The following is an 18,829-nucleotide window of genomic DNA, read 5'->3' as shown; positions in this document are numbered from 1 at the left end:
CCTGCTCCCATTGGTCTTGCCTTCCCAGTGCACTGAAAGGTAAAAGAGCAGCAACATTTCTCTTTGATTTCTGTACTATTTGAGGCAACTCCTGTTGCCTTTATTATATTCCAAAGGTGGGAGCACACTGGTGTTTTCCAGGCACTGCCTGAGGTGAGAGCTGCTATTTTTTATGGATCCTTCCCACCAGATAAATGTTAATGATTGAAGGTGACATTCTAGTTAGAGCCTGTCAGGCAGGTGGGATGGTCTCTCTGCAGCCTGGATGGCCGTGGAGATCCAGACCTGGATACACAGTTCCAGGCTGACCAGAGAAGCAAAAAGGTGTGCTGAGCTTGGATTCTGCTTGGATTCATGGGAATTTTAAATACAAATCTGATGCTGACAAACACTTGTAAGCAGCTTCAGGAGGGGAACACTGAGCACCAACCCCAGACCCATCCCACTAGGGAGCTGTTCATTCAGGTTTTCTCATTCCATTTTTCCAAGCTGTTCTCACCCCCAGGGCTCTCCCTTCAGCCTCCAACATCCTCCAGCATCCTGAGCCCTGGCTGGTAGCATTAAAATGCAACCAAGATAATAATCAGCAACTCAAACAGTTTCTGCAGGTTCCAAAGGAAATCCAGCTCCCTCATCCTGATACACGAACCTGCTTCCAAACCCTAACAGCATTCCCGAGGTAGGTGGAAAGGCTTCCACAAAACTAAGGAGCTCTGCTTTCTGTACAGGAATTTTATTGAAATCAATCAAGTTACCTTTTGTTTTTACACTAATGCCTCAGTGCATCCTTGGAAAGGAAAGGAAGGATTTTTTTTTTTCCTTTAAAAATTGTTTGTACATAAGACAAGAAATCATGGCAATGAACAGGGTGAACACCAGGCCCCCTAAACATGCACAGCTGTACAGGGGCTGCAGGAGCTGAGGGGGGGCTTTCTCCAAGCTTTACATTCCATTTACAGGGAGAGAGGCAGGTGCCAGTGGCCTCTCTTACTGGGGGGGATCCAAGTCCCATCACCCTTGGTGAAGTTTGGGCCCAGCAGAACACAAATCCAAAGGAGCTGCAAGTTTAGAGAACTCTTTCTGTGGGAGCTGCTGGGAAGCTGCAGGGTGGGTGTGACAGTGAAGGAGCAGCAGTGTCACATCACCCCCCTCCCTGTGTCACCAGGACCCCACAGCACCAACCACGTCCCCAAAGGAAGCCACCCCTTCCTGTACCACCACCCCACCCCACTTCCCTGGGATGAAGGGAGCAGATTCCTTTGGAGCCCACGTGGAGGGTGTTTCTGGTTCTTCTCTGGGACAGGAGCCCATCAGCTCCAGGACACAAGTGTGGACACCACTCCCCCAGGAGCCAGGCCTGGCTGGTGCTTCAGGGGAGCAGCTGGGACAGGAACAGCCCAGCTGAGCCTGCTTTTGGTTCTCAGCCTTGGGTTTGGTTTGAACTCTTCCCAGAGGAGCCCATTCCTGCCTCTGGCAGAGCCTTTCTCCCTCAGCCCTCGGAGTCCCCAGGCAGCACCTCCAGCCCTTCTCTGTCCTGTGGTTTTAGCACTCACAGGAGGAGAAGCACAAGCAGCAGCTCCCTGACACCTGATCAAGCCAGAGCAACAGATTGGCCCCCAAATTCACCCCAGCCAGTGCCAGCATTGTACTCATTCCAATCCACCCTCCAAAGAACAGCAGGAGAAATAACCTGGGAGAAAGCAGATCCGTGACTGCGGCCGGAACCACGAGCAGCCGCCTCCTTTACTGTGCCCACCCAGCCACAAACCAAGGGGGGAGATGAGGAAGAAGTGAGGATGAAGAGGCAGCCATTCCAAACGCTGAGGTGACCCCCCTACCTGCAGGAAAACTCCCCGGGAAAAGGGAGATTTCCCACCTCTCAGTGCACAAAGCCCCGTTCGTTTTGTTCCCACCAGGATTAGAGCCGTGACCTTCCCGTGTTGAAGCACTGAGAGCCACACGTGGCCAGGTGTGCATCTCCAGGAACTGTGGAAACTCAAACCATCTCATCCCTGCCCTGTTAGTTTGGCTCAGCCCACCCCAAACCACCCTCTGGCTCCATCCTCACAGGCAGGCCAGGCCCGTTCCCCATCCGAGTGCAAAGCCACAGGGACACAGGGAAGGAAGGCATTCGTGGGGACAGGAAAAGGAACAAAGAAATCCCTTCAAGTAATCCAGCCCAGCCCACTCTGGAGGTCACAGCTCCCTCTGGGCCCCTCTGGGGTGATAAGGCAAAAAAGTCTGAAGTCCTGGAGGGATGGAGGGATGAGGAGGTGGCAGAGGTGACGGGTGAGTTATTCCGTAGGTTGCTTCTTCACACTCCTGGGACTCATCTCCAAGGGCCCAGCAGCAGCTCTGGTTATTTCTGCACACAGCTGGGCCAGGCCAGCCCACCACACACTGCTGAGAGGATGATGTAGAGGATCACCTGGGGAGGGAAAACGGGAATTCTGTAGAGAATGAGGGATTTCCATCCTTCGCTCAACTGCCACACACCTGGAAACCCCAGTTACCAACCCCCTAAAGAACTTGGCCAACGCCCTCCTCCCCCTGCCCCTCCCTGCAGCAACACGTGCATCCAAGGACAGGTGTTGGTGTTTTCCAGAGGCTCTCCACACTTCCCAGGTTCTCCACACTTACAATGGACACGATGATGATGACGATGGTGAGCTTGAGGTTCTTCATGCACATGGCCCGGGCGAGGTTCCTGCTGGTTGTTTTGAAAGTGACTGACTGCAAGGGAAAGGAAAACAAGGAATTCATTCCCAAAGGAAGCCGGATCCCAAGAAGAGCCAAGCTTTTCCCTACTTCCCCAACCCATGGCAGTTTTCTCCTCCAGAGCCATTTAACTCCTGCACAAAACTGAACAGGCAGCAAGAGAAAACTCTCCCATAACTCCAGGGACAGGATAAAGTGTGTGAGTAAATCCAGAGCCAGCTTGGAAGGATTAAACATGGAATATTCCCAGGTCTGGGGGCTGCCCACAGGGATTGGTCTGTCTCAGAGTACTGGTGGGGTTCTCATCTCACTTCTGACCTTTTGGGAACTGAAGTGCTCCAAAATATTTACAGATCCACTGATCTAATCCCCAACATAATCCATTAGTGTAAATACACCTGCCAAACTGGGACAATCCATAGGGCCACTCCTGCCAGCCAAACCCCAGGGGTGAGACAAGTCCTTCAGTGCCTGAACATTCCTCCAGAACTTGGGCCTCCTGCGTTTTACACTGTCATAGAATGGTCTGGGTTGGAAAAGACCTTGAAGATCATATTTTCCTCTCTCTGCCATGGGCAGGGACACCTTCCACTAGCCCAGGTTGCTCCAAGCCCCGTCCAACCTGGCCTTGGACACTTCCAGGGATGGAGCAGCCACAGCTTCCCTGGGCAAGCTGTTCTGGAAAGCCTGTGGTTGTCCCACTCCAAGTCTCCTCTCTGTATCCTGCAATTCCACTCCTTCAAAATAGCTTTTGGTCACCAAACAACCCCAAACAGCTGGGTCAAGGCAGGGATTCCCAGGATGCTCCTGCCCAGGGAAAGGCAGCAGTGGCTGGATCCAGCCAATCCAGCAGCTCACTGTTGGGAATTGCCATTTTCCCACAAACCACCTCCTAGGTGGAAACTGCATCCCTGTGAACTGCACTCCTGACTTAGAGCCCATTCCCAGGCTGGAGAACATCAGCCCTGGATCTCTCAGGACACTCAGGTAGGACATTCCCACTGGACACATCCCATCCCTTCATTTCCTGCATGGTTTCCAAGAACCAGCACTCCCTGGGAGAGCTCCCACGGGAACGCAGCCCAATTCCTGAAGGAATTCCAGTCTCTTTCCCTACAGCATTCCCACCTGAGGACCTGGCAAGGTTTGCACACCTGGGAGCTGGAGGACAATATTCCTGCTGGATAAGCTCCAGGCACCTCTCCTGCCTCTCCAAAGCACGAGGGCTTCCTGACACCTTAGAGGTCCCCACGAGCCTCACCCCACAAGATCCAGGAACTCCAGGATTGGCTTTGGAGTGTTGGATGCCACCGGAACTGGGCACTTTACCAGATAACACTGCTTTAGAATCACATTAAATTTAGGGTTTTTTTCAGTCCTCCCTCCTTTAGAAACACTCAGAGAAGCTCCAGAGTCTTCACAGACTCTTTAGGTGGAACAGCTCAGGTTGATTTTTATTTTAAACCAGCTCCACTTTCCCCTTTGTTGTATCATCACAACTGCAGGGATTCACATTTTCCAGTTTATCTGGATCTTTCCCAGGCTGGGAGGCAGCTGGGAATCAGCTGTAAGGAGGGCAGGGATAAGACACAACCCAGGGAAGGGTTCCCTGCAGGACTCCATGCTCCTGTGTCTGCCTAAGTGTCTCTGGGTGCTGGTGTCTCCCTGCCCTGCTCCCTGGGGTGCAGGAACACCATTTCCCAGTTCCAGGTTCTCCCCCAGACTCACCGAATCCACGAGATTCTCTGTTTTATCGATCAGCAGCTCCAGCTTCTCCCCTCTTTGCGCCACAAGGTCTGGAGAAAAGAGACAAAAAATCCAGATTGGAAGGTAGAATCCCAGTGCAAAAAGCTGCTTCCAACACCCAGCCCTAAGCCAGGAGCCCTTGGATGCAATTCCCAGCCTTCCTGGCACTGCCAGGTCTTTCAGGAGCAGCCTCTCATCACAGGGGCTGTGTTTGGGGACTGAATTTGGGTAAATTCCAGCTCTCTTTTGAACAGTCAGACTTGTCAAAACCCAGACTGGTGTGACACAAAGCGAAAGAGGCTCCAGGCAGCTTTTCCCAAGGGAAGCAGGTACCTATGTTCCGGACCATGATTCCTTTGAGTTCATCGATCTGGGCTTGTGTCTCTGCCACCTGGTCGGGGCCTTTGCTCTCCGAGTGGTATTTCTGCAACAGAGGACAGGCAGTGACAGCAGGAGCTCAAAAAGGACAGGTAGTGACAGCAGGACCTCAACTAAGAACAGGCAGTTACAGTAGGACCTCAATAAAGAACAGTTGGTAACAGCAGGACCTCAACAAACCAACAGTCAGCGACAGCAGGAGCTCAATAAAGAACAGTCAATGAAAACAGGACCTCAACAACAACAGTCAGTGAAAACAGGAGCCTCAACGTTCCACTTCAGGTCTGCAACACAAACAAAGGCAACTCGGGTCCCTGCAGAACAGCACGGACAGAAACGGGAGTTTTCAAACCACCCAAGAGGTTTATCAGTGGGTGGAAGACCAAAATCTGGCTTTTTCAGCCATTTACAGATCTCACCCCCCCTCTGCTCCCACACTGGTGCCCAGAGGGCCCAGAAGTGACAGTCCCCTTTGGAAGTGGAAGCAACTGGCAGCAGGGAAGGGAAGTTAAGGCAGGAGGCAGGAGCTGTGGGTCCCTGTCAGGGGTCCCAGCCCCACTCCTCAGCTCGGAACTATTTCTGAAGGCAACACACTTTGATGAGCTTCTCTAGAGCACATCGAGGGGTCCCTGCAATCCCAGGGGACAGGTGGGATCGGGGGGGGATCCAGTGAAGGTGAGGAGTGCCTGTGGACTGGGAATGTTGAAGGTGGCCAGTTGGAGTGTCCCAACAGGAGCAGGATACAGGAGCAGCCAAGGGCCAGCCCACGGCCTGGACCCACCCAGGAGGATCTCCCAGCTCACCTGCCAAGAGCTTTGCTGCTCTCCAGCCCCTCTGGTGTGTTCCCTGTTGCACCACTCCTGTCAGCCCTGCCCCTTCATTCCCTTGGGAAGTGACAGTGACTCCAGTTCCCCCAGTTGGGACCCCAGTGATCCCCCAGTGCCTGCCCAGCTCAGGGGGGTGGGAGCAGCACGAGCCAACCCCCAGCTTAGAGGAGCCTCAGGGTTTGCAGAACCCCAGGATGGAAACCAAGGGCCAGTGGCATCAGGGAACTGAGTTCTGCTCTTCCTGCATGGATTTTAAGTCCCTGATCCCATCACAGCTGCTCTGCTCCATGATCACCCACCTGGCTGCTTCAATCCCAGTTTTCTTCTGGACAGGAGTTTAACTGAAATCCATATCTGACAGAGTCTAACACTGACAGCACCCACCTGGTAACTCGTGGGCACAGCACCCACTCCAACAGCTCCTCTGGAACCGCCCCAGTGGAGAGTTTTGGGAGAAGGTGCAGACTGGCCCACTATCAAAGCTACTCACTGGTTGGACTGGAAGCACAGCCCCCCTTCCCAGGATTATGTGTGTGCTGCCCTTGAGCTGGAGTGGGATCTCTGCCTCCCACCAGTGACAGGGATCACCTGGCAAACATCCCTGCTCCTGCAGGAAGGACCCGGCAGCCAGGCTGCCAGCCTGGAGCAGGGAGGGAAGAGCTCTGCCAGCACTGAACTGCTCTTGGCTGAGGCCTGGACTCCATCCATATGCAGGAGCTGAGACAGGCAGCTCCTCCTGAGCTTTAGGGACCTGGAAAAGCTGGGATTTTAGGGGAATATCAGCTCCAAAAACCGCCTGGCTCTTCCGATAAGGCAACTCATTAAACTTACTCCAGCCCCGAGCAGCTTACAAAGTGCTGAGCCAGCACTTTGGGTAGGTTCAGTCCTCACATGTCAAAGCCTGGTGGAGAAGGAAAACTCCATCCCATCACCCACAGGAAGTTCATCTCGTTTATTATGCACTGACATTGTCCTTGCTCCCGAAATGAACTCCTGGGACTCTCCAAACCCCCTTCCCCACTCGCTGTGGGCACCCACACGTGGCCCCTGTCCCAGATTCCAGGACAAACTTCAAGCAGCAGCAGTGCAAGGGCAAATCCTCCCTTTACCTTCACTCACCTCAGGGTCCTGCTTCCCCCTGCACCTCAACACGAACTGGGAGTGGGCCAGAATTCCTACACTGAGAAGCCAGAGCTCTTCCCCTCCTCCTGCACCTGCAGCACCCCCAAAGCTGGCACTTCCCAGAGATCAGAAGAGCCAAGGCCTCCACGGAGAACAGCAGCACCAACCCCCTCCCCAGGCACAGCAGAGAGCACTGAGAACTCCCACCCCACAGCCCCGGGTGGACAAGCCCTGAAAGCCAACATTCCAAGGACATCTTGGCTTTAATTCAAGGGAGATCTCAAAAAAAAAAAAAGCCCCACAAACCACCCCAAACCAGGTTACCGAGTTGTTTGTAGTCAATTAAGGGCTCTTAAGAGATCCAAAGCCCTTCCTTGCAGCCCTGCAGCCTGAGGGTTTGTGCACTAATAACATTATTGATCTGCAGTCACCAAGCAGTTCTTTATTCCTTCTCCATCTTCCAGCTGGCTCCACTCATTTCACTTGCTACTATTCCCTGTAGGAATTCCCTGCCCTTCCCCCAGCCCTTGCTGGGGGTGCTGGGAGAGCAGCTCTGCAGCCCAAATCCCAGGGAAAAGCCCAAACTGCACCATTCCCTCTACAGGAAGCTCACGTTTTAAGAGCAGCCCAATCCCAAACCCAAAAAACTGCTCTACCCCCTCCCTCTCCCCCACAAAACCCCCACTGCAGCAGCACAGGGTGTTTGCAGAGCCTGGTTATCCAGCAAGGGAAGGCAAGTTAATTAGAAGACAATTAACTGATTGCTCTGGGAAATGCATCTGGTTCTAGGAGGGAGATGCAAACCTTCCTTCAAATGCTGCTGGGAATAAAAGAGATGAAACAACCCAAATATTTCCACCCTCTCCTGTGTGACACCTCAAACACACAAATCCAAACCCAGAGCAAGCCAAGAGCTCTCCCAAAAACAGGCTGGACATCAAGGCTCTGCCAGAGCCCAGCACAGAACTCCCGCACTCCAAGAGAGAAGTGAACTCCAACTCCACCTTTCCTTCCAGGAGTCCAAGAACAGCCCCAGAGTCGCCAAAAAAGTCCTCTGAAACCTGGGAATTTCTATGGAAGGAGACTGACAGTGTTCTGCCTGTGCAGGATCCAGGCTGGAGCCACGGCAGGGGAGCAGCTCCCCCTGCCAGCACCACAGTGTTCCACAGCCTGGGAATGCAGCATCCTGAACTCCATCCCAGCTCGGGGGGGAGGGACACTCCCCTCACCCTTTTCATTTTGGGGTTGGAAGCATCCAAGGCAAATCTCAACTCAGGGACCTGTCACAGGTTATTTATCCTGCTCTTGAACCTCCTTCCTTCCATTCCTCCTATGCTGGGAATGGAAACCCTCGGAGCCTCAGTGCAAGCTGGAGAGTTCACCACAGTCCTGCACTTGGTGTAACCCAAGCCCAGCTGTCTTTGCTCCTGGAAAGGCCACAGTGCCACCAGCAAACACCCTGTCACACTCCAGCAGCCACTGGAATTGCTGGGAAGGGGAAGGGGAAGGGGAAGGGGAAGGGGAAGGGGAAGGAGGAGAAGGAGAAGGAGAAGGAGAAGGAGAAGGAGAAGGAGAAGGAGAAGGAGAAGGAGATGGAGATAGAGATGGAGAAGGAGAAGGAGAAGAAGGAGAAGGAGAAGGAGAAGGAAAAAGGGAAGGAGAAAAGGGAAAGGCAGTCAGGGATCAGCAGACACTCAAGTTCTGAAGCTGAGCAGCAAAGGAGTACCGCACCTTTGTCCTGCTCTCAGTGACAGCCACCTTCCCTTGCACTGGGTGGTAACTGGAACCAGCCTGGACATTTCCAGTGTTCCCATTAAGCTCTGATCTCCTGATCCAAACAGTTCCTCCCTCCCCAGTTCCCCCCTGAACTGTGGGGTGCTGCGGGGTGAGCGTGGGGAGCACAACCCACTGCCCGGCCCCACACGCACTTCCCAGGGAGCAAACCCAAGGAGAATTCCTGGGGCAGGTCTGGCTTGCCAGGGAAGTGCCCTGGAGCCACAGGGCTCACCAGCTGTGCTGCCAGGACACTGGAGAACTCGCTGTTCATGGCATAGGGAAGGGCTGTCTGGGCTCGGGAGCCGTACGTGGTCTGGAACCGCTTCTTGATCTCGTTCAGGAACGTGAAGGCTCGGGAGCGTTCAAAGTCCTGGGAGAGAGAGCAGAGACACCAGGAATGACAGCATGCACAGAGCCACTCACAGAGGGACTGTAACTCCCAGTCCTAACTGGTGTGTCTGTGTGTGTGACACTGGCATTGGGCTGCTTATCCCAGGGCTTGGAAGAGCAGCCACAGCGCTCTTTTATTACCACTCGGTGATCCCACTGTGAATTCCCCCTGCCTTGTTTCCAGGCTGCATTCCCAGCCTGGATATCCACAGTTCTAATTCAGTGCCTGGCACCTTCCTGCAGTGAGGGAGAAGTTTTGGCTTCAGCACTTCCAGAATTGAGGAGCACCAGGCCCTGACAACTGAACCGGTCCCTGCATCCCCATCCCACTGCCCTGGCACTTCTGGGAGAGGAACCAGGAAAACCAAGGACTTCACCTCAAAACTACCAACTCACAGGCAGTGGGAGGTGTCCCTGATGATTTTTAAGGTCCCTTCCAACCCAAACCATTCTGTGAGTCTACAACTGGAGTTCCAGGCTTAGACATCAGAGCTGCAACCAGTGGGAATGAGAACACGAGCATCTTCCATGGAGGAAAAGGCACCTCAGACCAGCACCCACTAAAAACTGACAGCTGGATTCCCAGACCTGCTGGGAACAAAATACTCACGTCATCTGTGATGCAGAGGTAAATAATCCTGTCCTGGCAGATGTAGTGGAACAGGTAACTGCAGAGAATTGAAAAGAAGGGAGAAAAAAAAGATCATTTGGAGCTGCCACAGGACTCATTTTCTAGAAGACACTGCTGCCTGTGGGGCCTTCAGGGGCTGGGGAAGGAGACAGTTGTGCATTCCCAAAAGCTTCCCCCCAGGAAGCACTTGGAACCTCTTACAAACTCCAGAATAAAGCAAATTAATTCTTCTGCACAGCCTTGCCTTGTCCAGCTCCAAGGGTACAGCTCAGGAGCTCCACACTCAGGTTTTGTCTTGTAACATTAAGACAAGGCCAAAATAAGTTTTAGGAGTAGGCTAGAACTGCCCTGAGGGTCTGTTTCCATGAAAAGATAAAAAAAAATCCTGGCATATCCACAACTGTCCTGCAAGGAGTGAGGTGCAGCTTGTCTGACACCACCTTGCAGGCTCTCCAGTGATTCCTAGAAGAATCCAAACAGCAGAGACAGAATTCCTGATGGCTGGTTTTCCTTGGAGAGTATAAAAAACACACAGAAGTTCTTCTTAAAAACAAACAGAACCCATTAAATGAGTTTGAGGAGTTCGAAGTTCAAAGGAACTCGAGTTTTTTTCCTGTTTCAGAAGAAGAGAAATTCTCTTAGAAAGACATCAGGGAATTTTCTGGCCAGGCTGGGAATGTGGCAAGGCAGAGGATCCCTGGAACACTCCAGACAGGAGGAACAGCTCCTCGTGCTCGTTGTAGCTTCCCAGCTTTCCTGTTCTGCCCAGTTCTCTCTAAAAATGCACTGCAGCCCTCCTCAAACTCAGCTTTTTAGTTGGTTGAACAGCATTTGAGGCAAAGTTATTTCTTTTCACTCCCAGGAAATAACTGTATCCTTAAAATTACAGCAGGAAAGAAAAGACGCAGCGGCCAAGGTATGTCAGAGCTCTGGGCTTCCTCAAAAATATCTCCCACAGGGACTTGTTCGGGCTCCCAAACCAGGAAAGGATGAGGGAAGATTATCCCAATCCTCACCCTGAATCCTCAGGCAGCCAGAGCAGCTCTAACACACCAGCCTGGGCAGCAGAGAGGATCCTGCCCTGCTGCCCATCCCCAAAAAAGGGCTGAAATGGGGCCTCTGAAGTTGTTTTTTCCACAGTTGTTTTAGTTTGTTTGCCACAGGGGTTTTAGTTTTCTCCCCAGCACGTGGACTCACCTACTTCACGGGTGCAATAAGTCTCAGGTGATGAACCATCTAATCCCAAGTGCTGTTCAGAGAGCTGGAAAAATCCTGGGAAAGCCCTTCTGGATTTGTGGAAGCTCAGGATGACTCCAGTGATCTGCCAGCACCACTCCTCCTAAAGCCCCCAGGATCCACAAGTGATCCACCACGTCCAAGCCTCAGAAAAGCCAGGGAAAGATTCCATAAGCCACACTCCAAAGGTCCCCCAGCTGGGCACGCTCCAGCTCACTTTGGAGTTGTATCAAACCAGAAAAGCTCGATTTTGTATCCACTGCTTGAGCTAAACTTAAATCCTGGCTATGCTGCACGGGAATTTGGGACAGCAAAAGCCGACAGGATTTCAGGAAAACAACCCCAAACACAGCCAGTGTATTCCTGTTCTCCTGCCAGCCCCCCGGGGGTCACTCACCTGCCGTGGGAATAGGTGAGTTTGTTGTTCTCCGAGGGGATCTTGGCCAGGATCTGCTCCGTCACCTCCAGGAAGTTCCCTCCACACCAGGCGTGCTTGGCCAGGATGGTGGTGCCCCTCGCCACGACAGCAAACAGGATGGCCATGGCTTCCCACTGCTGGGAACACAAGCACTGGGATGAGCTCCAGGACGCCAGGACCACGGAGTTCTCCCACCTCCCCTTTCAGCTTCTGCTCCGACGACACCAAAACTCCAACGATCTCTAGGAAATTCCTGCTCACCACCGTGGCCTGCACTCAGTGATCCCACTGGGAATCCTCCCTGCCTTGGTCCCACCTGGATTTCTACCTGTTAGTGCTATTTTTTATTTTTTTTATTTTTTTTTTTATTTCTCTTCAACTGCCCCTTGGGTTTTTTCTTGCTGATCCCGCAGTTTTTTCTCGTGACCGGCACGAAGGAAGTGACAGTCCCACAGCTCCTGACACAGCCCAAAGCCCCCCCTCCCCGCAGGGGGGCTGCCCAGGGGTGAGGCCTGAGCTCTGACTGCTCCCAAACTCCAAAATCACTGCTCAGAGTCCCACCAGAACACGGGGGGACCCTGCACACACCCAGCAGGTGCTGCCTCGGGGTTCCTGTGAGGGCAGAGCTGCCCTTCTCAGAGCAGGCAGAACTTCTGCAAACTCAGGACTTGTCCTCAGCAACATGTGATTTCTCCAAGCCAACATTCCTGCCCATGGATCCAGCTGGACAGGTCACACAGTGCAGGTGTGTGAGGGCCAGGAGGCTGGGAAGGAGAAGAGAGGGTTGTGTGGAGACCTCAGAGCTCCTCCCAGTACCCGAGGAGCTCCAAGGGAGCTGGAGAGGGACTGACTGGGCATCAGGGACTGGAGAGACAGGACAAGGGGGAACGGCTTCCCACTGCCAGAGGGTAGGGTTAGATGGGATACTGGGAGGGAATTCCTCCCTGTGAGGGTGGGGAGGCCCTGGCACAGGGTGCCCAGAGAAGCTGTGGCTGCTCCATCCCTGGAAGTGTCCAAGGCCAGGTTGGACGGGGCTTGGAGCAACCTGGGATAGTGGAAGGTGTCCCTGCCCATGGCAGGGGGTGGCACTGGATGGGCTTTAATATCCCTTCCAACCCAAACCATTCCATGATTCCATATGTCTCTCCTTCCCTGCTGGCACGGAAAGGGACACACTTAATGAGCTCAAGTATCATCACATTAATCTACTGTGAGCCCCCAGATTTAACACATGAAACCACATGTCAGAGCACAGCTGTGACAGCTGCTCCACTCAGCCCACACACCCATAAGCCTCTTTTCTGCCTGGGAAAGACTTAGGATGACCTTTGACCCTGCAAAACCCCAAAATCTTATTTTTCACTTTGCACTTCCCTGTTTGTTGCCTGCTTTGATTTGCATCTAGAAACGTGTCTGGAAACATCTGTGTCTAGAAACACCTTCACACACCTATTTCAAGGCATCCAAGGAGTTGGGACCTCTCTAGGAAGAGACACTGGAGGGAAGGGGTGGTTTATCTTCAGGCTCTGAGGAGCACAGGCCAGACTTTCCATCCCCCTGGCACTGCCTGACGTGACTTATTGATCTCTTCTGGCTCAGGGGTGGGTCCTACCCAGGCCTGTCCGAGCAGATCTGCCCTGGAGAGTTGATGTTTCCACATGAACCGCTGCCCCAGTGGCAGAGGGGGTGGAGGAACACAGCAATTAATGAGGTTCAGCCTTCAATTAGTGAGGGGCAACCACCCCCCACCCCGGGGGTCTCACTTGGGCAGTCTGAGCTTCCCAGAGCCAGGCTTGGCCAGCAGCAACCAGGTGATCTCCCTCCCAAACCTCCCACAGGTTGGAGCTCAGCACTGGAAGGGGAAAGGAATAAACTCCTGGATTTATTCAGAGAACAGAGTCCATGGATAAGCCACAGCCAGCTGGGAGCACAGAGGTGATCCCAGCCAGCACTGCCAGAGGGAATACTCATGGAATGCTTTGGGTTGGAAGGGACCTTAAAGATACCATCCAGTTCTACCCCATGGCAGGGACACCTTCCACTAGCCCAGGCTGCTCCAACCTGGCCTTGGATGCTTCCAGGGATCCAGGGGCAGCCACAGCTTCTCTGCCCAACCTGTGCCAGGGCCTCCCCACCCTCCCAGCCAGGAATTCCTTCCCAATGTCCCATCTAACCCCAACAGTAAATGCCAGTAAAAAGAGATGACAAACAGCCAGGTTTGGGTTTGTTCCCTCCCACAGTCCCACTGCCCTCTGACATCCAGCCTGGCAGAACCACTGACAAAAATCTTTTCTCTGTAAGACCTTCAAGGACAGTCGTGCTTATCATGGTCCATTAAACATCCATATCCACCTGAAGATAGCTGGGGAGGTAACAGGGCCTGGAAAAGCAAGGGAACAGCTTTCCCCTGACACACTTCCTAAGGAAACTCCTCAGCACAAAGATATCCAAGGAGAAACGATAAAAAGCAGGGAAGAAAGTGGTGATCACTCACTGCCTGCAACAGATATGGAAACAAAGGTCAAGAACAGGTTCCAGCAGAGGCAAGTTCTTCACACAACACATCCCCTGAAGAGTTCCCACAGGTTATCAGGGAGGAAAAGTGTTCACATGAGGCCAGAAAAAACAGTTGATGGAGGAAAAGAATCACCATCAAACAAATATCACCCTGGAGCAGAATTTATCACGAGTTTCTCCTGTTCTTCCACTCCCCCCAGCCAGAGCTGGTCTGACTCCACACAGCCAGAACAGACATTCACTGACTCCACAAGCTCAAGACTGGTTTTTTTTCCAGGGAAAAATACTTGAAGAGGAAGTAATACCTTCAAGCAGCAAAGCAGGTGACCCCCCAAGTCAGACCCAGGGTCCAGTTGGGGTTGGGGCTCTCACAGGACTCTTCTCATACATGGAACAATTAAGAGCTGATTAAGCAAAGGCCTGTGAAATTCCAGTGCTCCCAGCTCACAGCCAGGGCCTTCAAGGAGTTCACAAACCCACTGCCAGCATCTCTTGCAACGCTGGAACTACCAAGAACATCCCATGACAGGTAGAGCCAAGTCACTGCAAAACCTCTTAGAAAATATAACCCCCCCAACCCCACCTGCCAGAGCATTGCAGGGCTGCCCCGCTACCCCAAATTCCTAATTCCTTCCAGGAATCTGCCCTGGAAGAGCTCCCAGGCTGAGTGACCTGCTCACTCCCAACCCACGCAGGGGGGGTGAGCAGCCCTGAGCTCTGACATCCTGCCACCTTTGGCACTGCCAGCCTGGCCTTTGGGCTGGGCTCGTTTCTTAAGTTGCCGAATCAACCACGCGCTGATTGCACCAGAGCAGGAAAAGCAGATTCCAGGGATATTTTGCTGACCTGTCAGCTCTTCAAACCAGGGGGCTGCAGACATTGGAGTGTGAGGGTCACCAAGAAGTGCTCCAAGGCAAGGCTCACCTACCCCTAGTTAAGCATGAGTAAATTACTAATCACAAGTCCCCCCCCTCCACAGACCTAAAGAGACCAAAAGTTCAGCCTGATGCTCACAATATTATTTAAGACAGGAGCATTTTGAGCTGAAAAAAGAGCCAAAGGGGAGATTACTCAGAGCTGACACATAAAAAGGAATAAGCAACTCTTTGGAACCTTCCTGCAGGAACCTCCACCTGAAGAAGCTGTGACAGAGGACGAGGCAAAAACCAGACCCAATGAGTTTACAAGGATGAAACAAAACCAAACCTCAGAAAAATCATGTTAAATGCTGCTCACAGCCCAGAGAAAGGCAGCAACACAGCCAGGGAAGCTGTGGCTGCCCCAGCCCTGGAAACATCCACGGCCGGGTCGGAGCAACCCGGGCTGGTGGAAGGTGTCCCTGCCCATGGCAGGGGGTGGGATGAGATGGGGTTTAAAGCCCCTTCCAACCCAAACCACTCTGCGATTCTGGGATTGGGATCTGGTACAGAGCAAGGATTAACTGTCAGCACACAGCTGGTCCTGGTTTCTGCTGATCACAGACCTCAGCTCCCTCCTGTCTGACCAGGCCACAGAGAGCACATTTTCCCAGCCAAAAAGCAACAACTGTGGCCCAAAAAACAATAAGTTCAACTGTCCTGGCCTTCAGGAGAGATTCTGTACAAGCTTAAACTCATCCCCCCGCCACAGTAGCTTTGATTTATCCAGAGGACACAAACTGCACTTTGTTCCAGCTTCCACTCACTCCACACCTGAGCTCTGCAGGTGCCACCAATCCCAGCTTTGCCAACAAGGAAGAACACAAGCCAGGGAATTTGTGACCAGTTACAGCAGCACTAAGGAACCTGAGGGAATTCCCTGCCCAGTCCTGTCCCTCTGGATCCACCAGGACACACAGGCTTTGGCCAGGCCAGGCTGCACCAGGCCCGTGGTGCAACACCAGGTCACAGCCTGGAACCACAAACACCACTAAGCCTCTTGAGCAATCAGGTGACTGCCCAGCACCAGGAAAGGCACGTCTGCCCACTGCAGCCACCCAGCAGGGCTGGCATAAAGGAGCAGCTGTCCAAGGAAACACAGCCCCAAAGCCTCCCCCTGTCACACACACCACGAGAGACCTCAGGGCTGCAGAGCCCACAGAGCAGAGGGGAACCTTAACTCCCAGAGCGGGGCAGCTGAGGGATTATAAAGTGAGTTAGACAACTGCCACATGTCTCCACTCAGTTCATATTGGATATTTGCAGGATTCACCCCAGTGAGGTGACACTCACTGTCACTGTAGGATCCCGCAATCCTCGATTCCCGGGATTCCCTCACCTTACTCAGGAGACAACAGCCTTGCTCTGCCATGACAAAGCCCCCAGTTAGAGCAGAAGGGCCTAAATGAAGTAGAACAGATGAACAAGGAGCATTTTTCTCCCTGAGCAGCACCTCCCCAGCCCTGTAACACTCGTGTTAGTAACACAAACCTGTCAGAGATGTCCCTCCCCAGTGGTTACAAAAGTCAGGAATGAAATCCATTATAATCCACCCCTTTGCAGAACTGTTTTCTGTTTAAACTCACTATATTAAATGGCTGGAAGTAGCCAAGAGCAAACCTTCCTAAAAGAAAAACTCACTCGGGAGATACCAGGTGGGCCTGGCATGGAAAGGCTCCAAATGAGGAGGGAAGGGAGAAAAAGGATGCACTCCTCAGGCCCCCAGAAAACACCACAGATCCAAAGAGCCCCTCAGCAGGGCCAGGAGGGATTGGCAGCTCTCAGGGAGTCAAGAACCACAGACTCCCAGACTGGTTTGGGTTGGAAGGGACCTTAAAACCCATCTCATTCCACCCCTGCCATGGGCAGGGACACCTCCCACCAGCCCAGGTTGCTCCAAGCCCCGTCCAACCTGGCCTTGGACACTTCCAGGGATGGGGCAGCCACAGCTTCTCTGGGAAATCCATTCCAGCACCTCACCACCCTCCCAGGGAAGAATTCCTATTGTAAGGGCACAGAAAAACCAGAACATCAGAAACAGGGGGGCCGTGGGGTCAATCTCTTGTTCCCAAGTACCTCTCCCGGCCCAGAAGATTCCAAGCCTGTGCCAGGAGGGCACTGCCTGCATTTCCAGAAATCCTCTTACAGAAAGCAAAGGGCATCCATCACGTTGGTGCTGGTTTGAAGCCCGAAAGGGAGGTGTTGCAACCCTGGGAGTTGCAAACTGCCCGAGTGCAATAAAGGAGCCGTTTGAGCACGGTGAGCTCAGCAGAAACCGGCCCAGGCTTCCCTTCCGCCTCTCCTGGGCAGCTGGAAATCCTTATTTCCTTAAAGGAACAGTCCCTGTGGGTGTTCTGCTCGTTTGAAGCCCAAGAAACGTGACATTTGTGCCCAAGCTTATCCCAAGTTCTGCACCCAAAGTTTACTTCAGGCTCCCTCGCTGCATCCGTATGGAGAGAAATGAATCCAGCTTCATTTTCCAGGTCCGGAAATGAAACCTTTCCCAGAAGGTTTGGAAAGGGGTAAAGACTCAGAATATGATGGCAGTGGAACGAGCAGCTCTCTGGAGAGGTAACACAGACCCCCCAAAGCAGGGAATGGGAATCAGGGAATCGCTGGGGTTGGAAAAGCCCTCCAAGTGGTGCCAGCACAACTGGGATTATCAGTCGATTAATTCAATAATTAACCACCCAGTGGAACATCCCTGACACACTCCGCTCCCAGTCATGCCAGTAACACACCAGTAACACACCAGTAACACACCAGTTACACCCCAGCAACATGCCAGTAACAGTCCAGTAATACACCAGCAACATCCCAGCTACACCAATAACACACCACTTATACCCCAGTAACACCAGTCATACACCAGTTACACACCAGTTACACACCAGTAACATGCCAATAACACCAGTAACATACCAGTGACACTCCAGTAACATGCAAGTTACACCCCAGTAACACTCCAGCAGCACACCAGTAACATACCAGTTATACGCCAGTTACAGCACTAACACCCCACTTACACCCCAGTAACACCCCCATAACACTCCAGTGACACACCAGTTATACCAGTAACAGGCCAGTAACATCGATAACACAGCACTCACACCCCAGTAACACACCAGTAACACACCAATGACACCAGTGACACACCAGTGACACCAGTAACACTCCAGTAACACCAACAACACGCCACTTACACCCCAGTAACACTCCAGTAACACTCCAGTGACACACCAGTGACACACCAGTGACACACCAATAATACACCAGCTACACATCAGTAACACATCAACGACACCACTGACACTCCAGTTACACCAGTAACACCCCAGTGACACCAGTGACACACCACTTACATCCCAGTAACACTCCAGTGACACACCAGTAACACACCAGTAACAGGCCAGTAACACCAGTGACACGCCAGTTACATCCCAGTAAACATGCCCATAACACTCCAGTGACACACCAGTTACAACAGTAACACACCAGTAACACGCCAATTACATCCCAGTAAACATGCCCGTAACACTCCAGTGACACACCAGCGACACGCCAGTTACATCCCAGTAACACCAGTAACACCACAGTGACACCCCAGTAACAGCAATAACACCCCAGTAACACCAATAACACGGCGCTTGCACCCCAGTAACACTCCAGTGACACACCAGTAACACCAGCGACATGCCAGTTACACCCCAGTAACACCAATAACACCCCAGTAACACCAATAACACCCCAGTAACACCAATAACATGCCGCTTACACCCCAGTAACACCAGCAACACGCCAGTTACATCCCAGTAACACCACAGTGACACCCCAGTAACACCAATAACACCCCAGTAACACCAATAACACGGCGCTTGCACCCCAGTAACACTCCGGTGACACACCAGTAACACCAGCGACACGCCAGTTACACCCCAGTAACACCAATAACACCCCAGTAACACCAATAACATGCCGCTTACACCCCAGTAACACCAGCGACACGCCAGTTACATCCCAGTAACACCAATAACACGCCGCTTACACCCCAACAACACTCCGGTAAGACGCCGGTCACACGTCCGTGGCACACCAGTGCCCCCCCAGTGCCCCCCCCAGTGCCTCCCAGTGCCCCCCCAGTGCCCCCCCCAGT

The 18,829-nt window shown here is 52.8% G+C and overlaps 1 protein-coding gene across 2 annotated transcripts in view; it reads right to left on the bottom strand.

Annotated features, from left to right (window-relative positions):
* Positions 1 to 819: 819 nt before the first annotated feature.
* VAMP7 (vesicle associated membrane protein 7) overlaps positions 820 to 18,829 on the bottom strand; it is an 18,490-nt gene continuing 480 nt past the window's right edge. Inside the window, exons 2-8 of one of the 2 annotated variants that reach the window (XM_017817408.1) lie at positions 11,222 to 11,379; positions 9,568 to 9,625; positions 8,800 to 8,937; positions 4,798 to 4,888; positions 4,447 to 4,514; positions 2,641 to 2,733; positions 820 to 2,428 (exon numbers count right to left, since the gene is read on the bottom strand). In XM_017817408.1, coding sequence (XP_017672897.1) covers positions 2,360 to 2,428; positions 2,641 to 2,733; positions 4,447 to 4,514; positions 4,798 to 4,888; positions 8,800 to 8,937; positions 9,568 to 9,625; positions 11,222 to 11,367 — 663 coding nt within the window. In that variant the 5' untranslated portion in view covers positions 11,368 to 11,379 and the 3' untranslated portion in view covers positions 820 to 2,359. The remainder of the gene's footprint in view (positions 2,429 to 2,640; positions 2,734 to 4,446; positions 4,515 to 4,797; positions 4,889 to 8,799; positions 8,938 to 9,567; positions 9,626 to 11,221; positions 11,380 to 18,829) is intronic. The other variant, XM_017817414.1, reaches the window with a different exon arrangement.

Source organism: Lepidothrix coronata, unplaced genomic scaffold, assembly GCF_001604755.1.
Source record: "Lepidothrix coronata isolate B3197 unplaced genomic scaffold, Lepidothrix_coronata-1.0 Scaffold2, whole genome shotgun sequence".
In the NCBI taxonomy this organism is placed as follows: Eukaryota; Metazoa; Chordata; class Aves; order Passeriformes; family Pipridae; genus Lepidothrix; species Lepidothrix coronata.
Note: the sequence above shows the minus strand (reverse complement) of the source record. Positions and strands in the feature narration are given on the sequence as shown.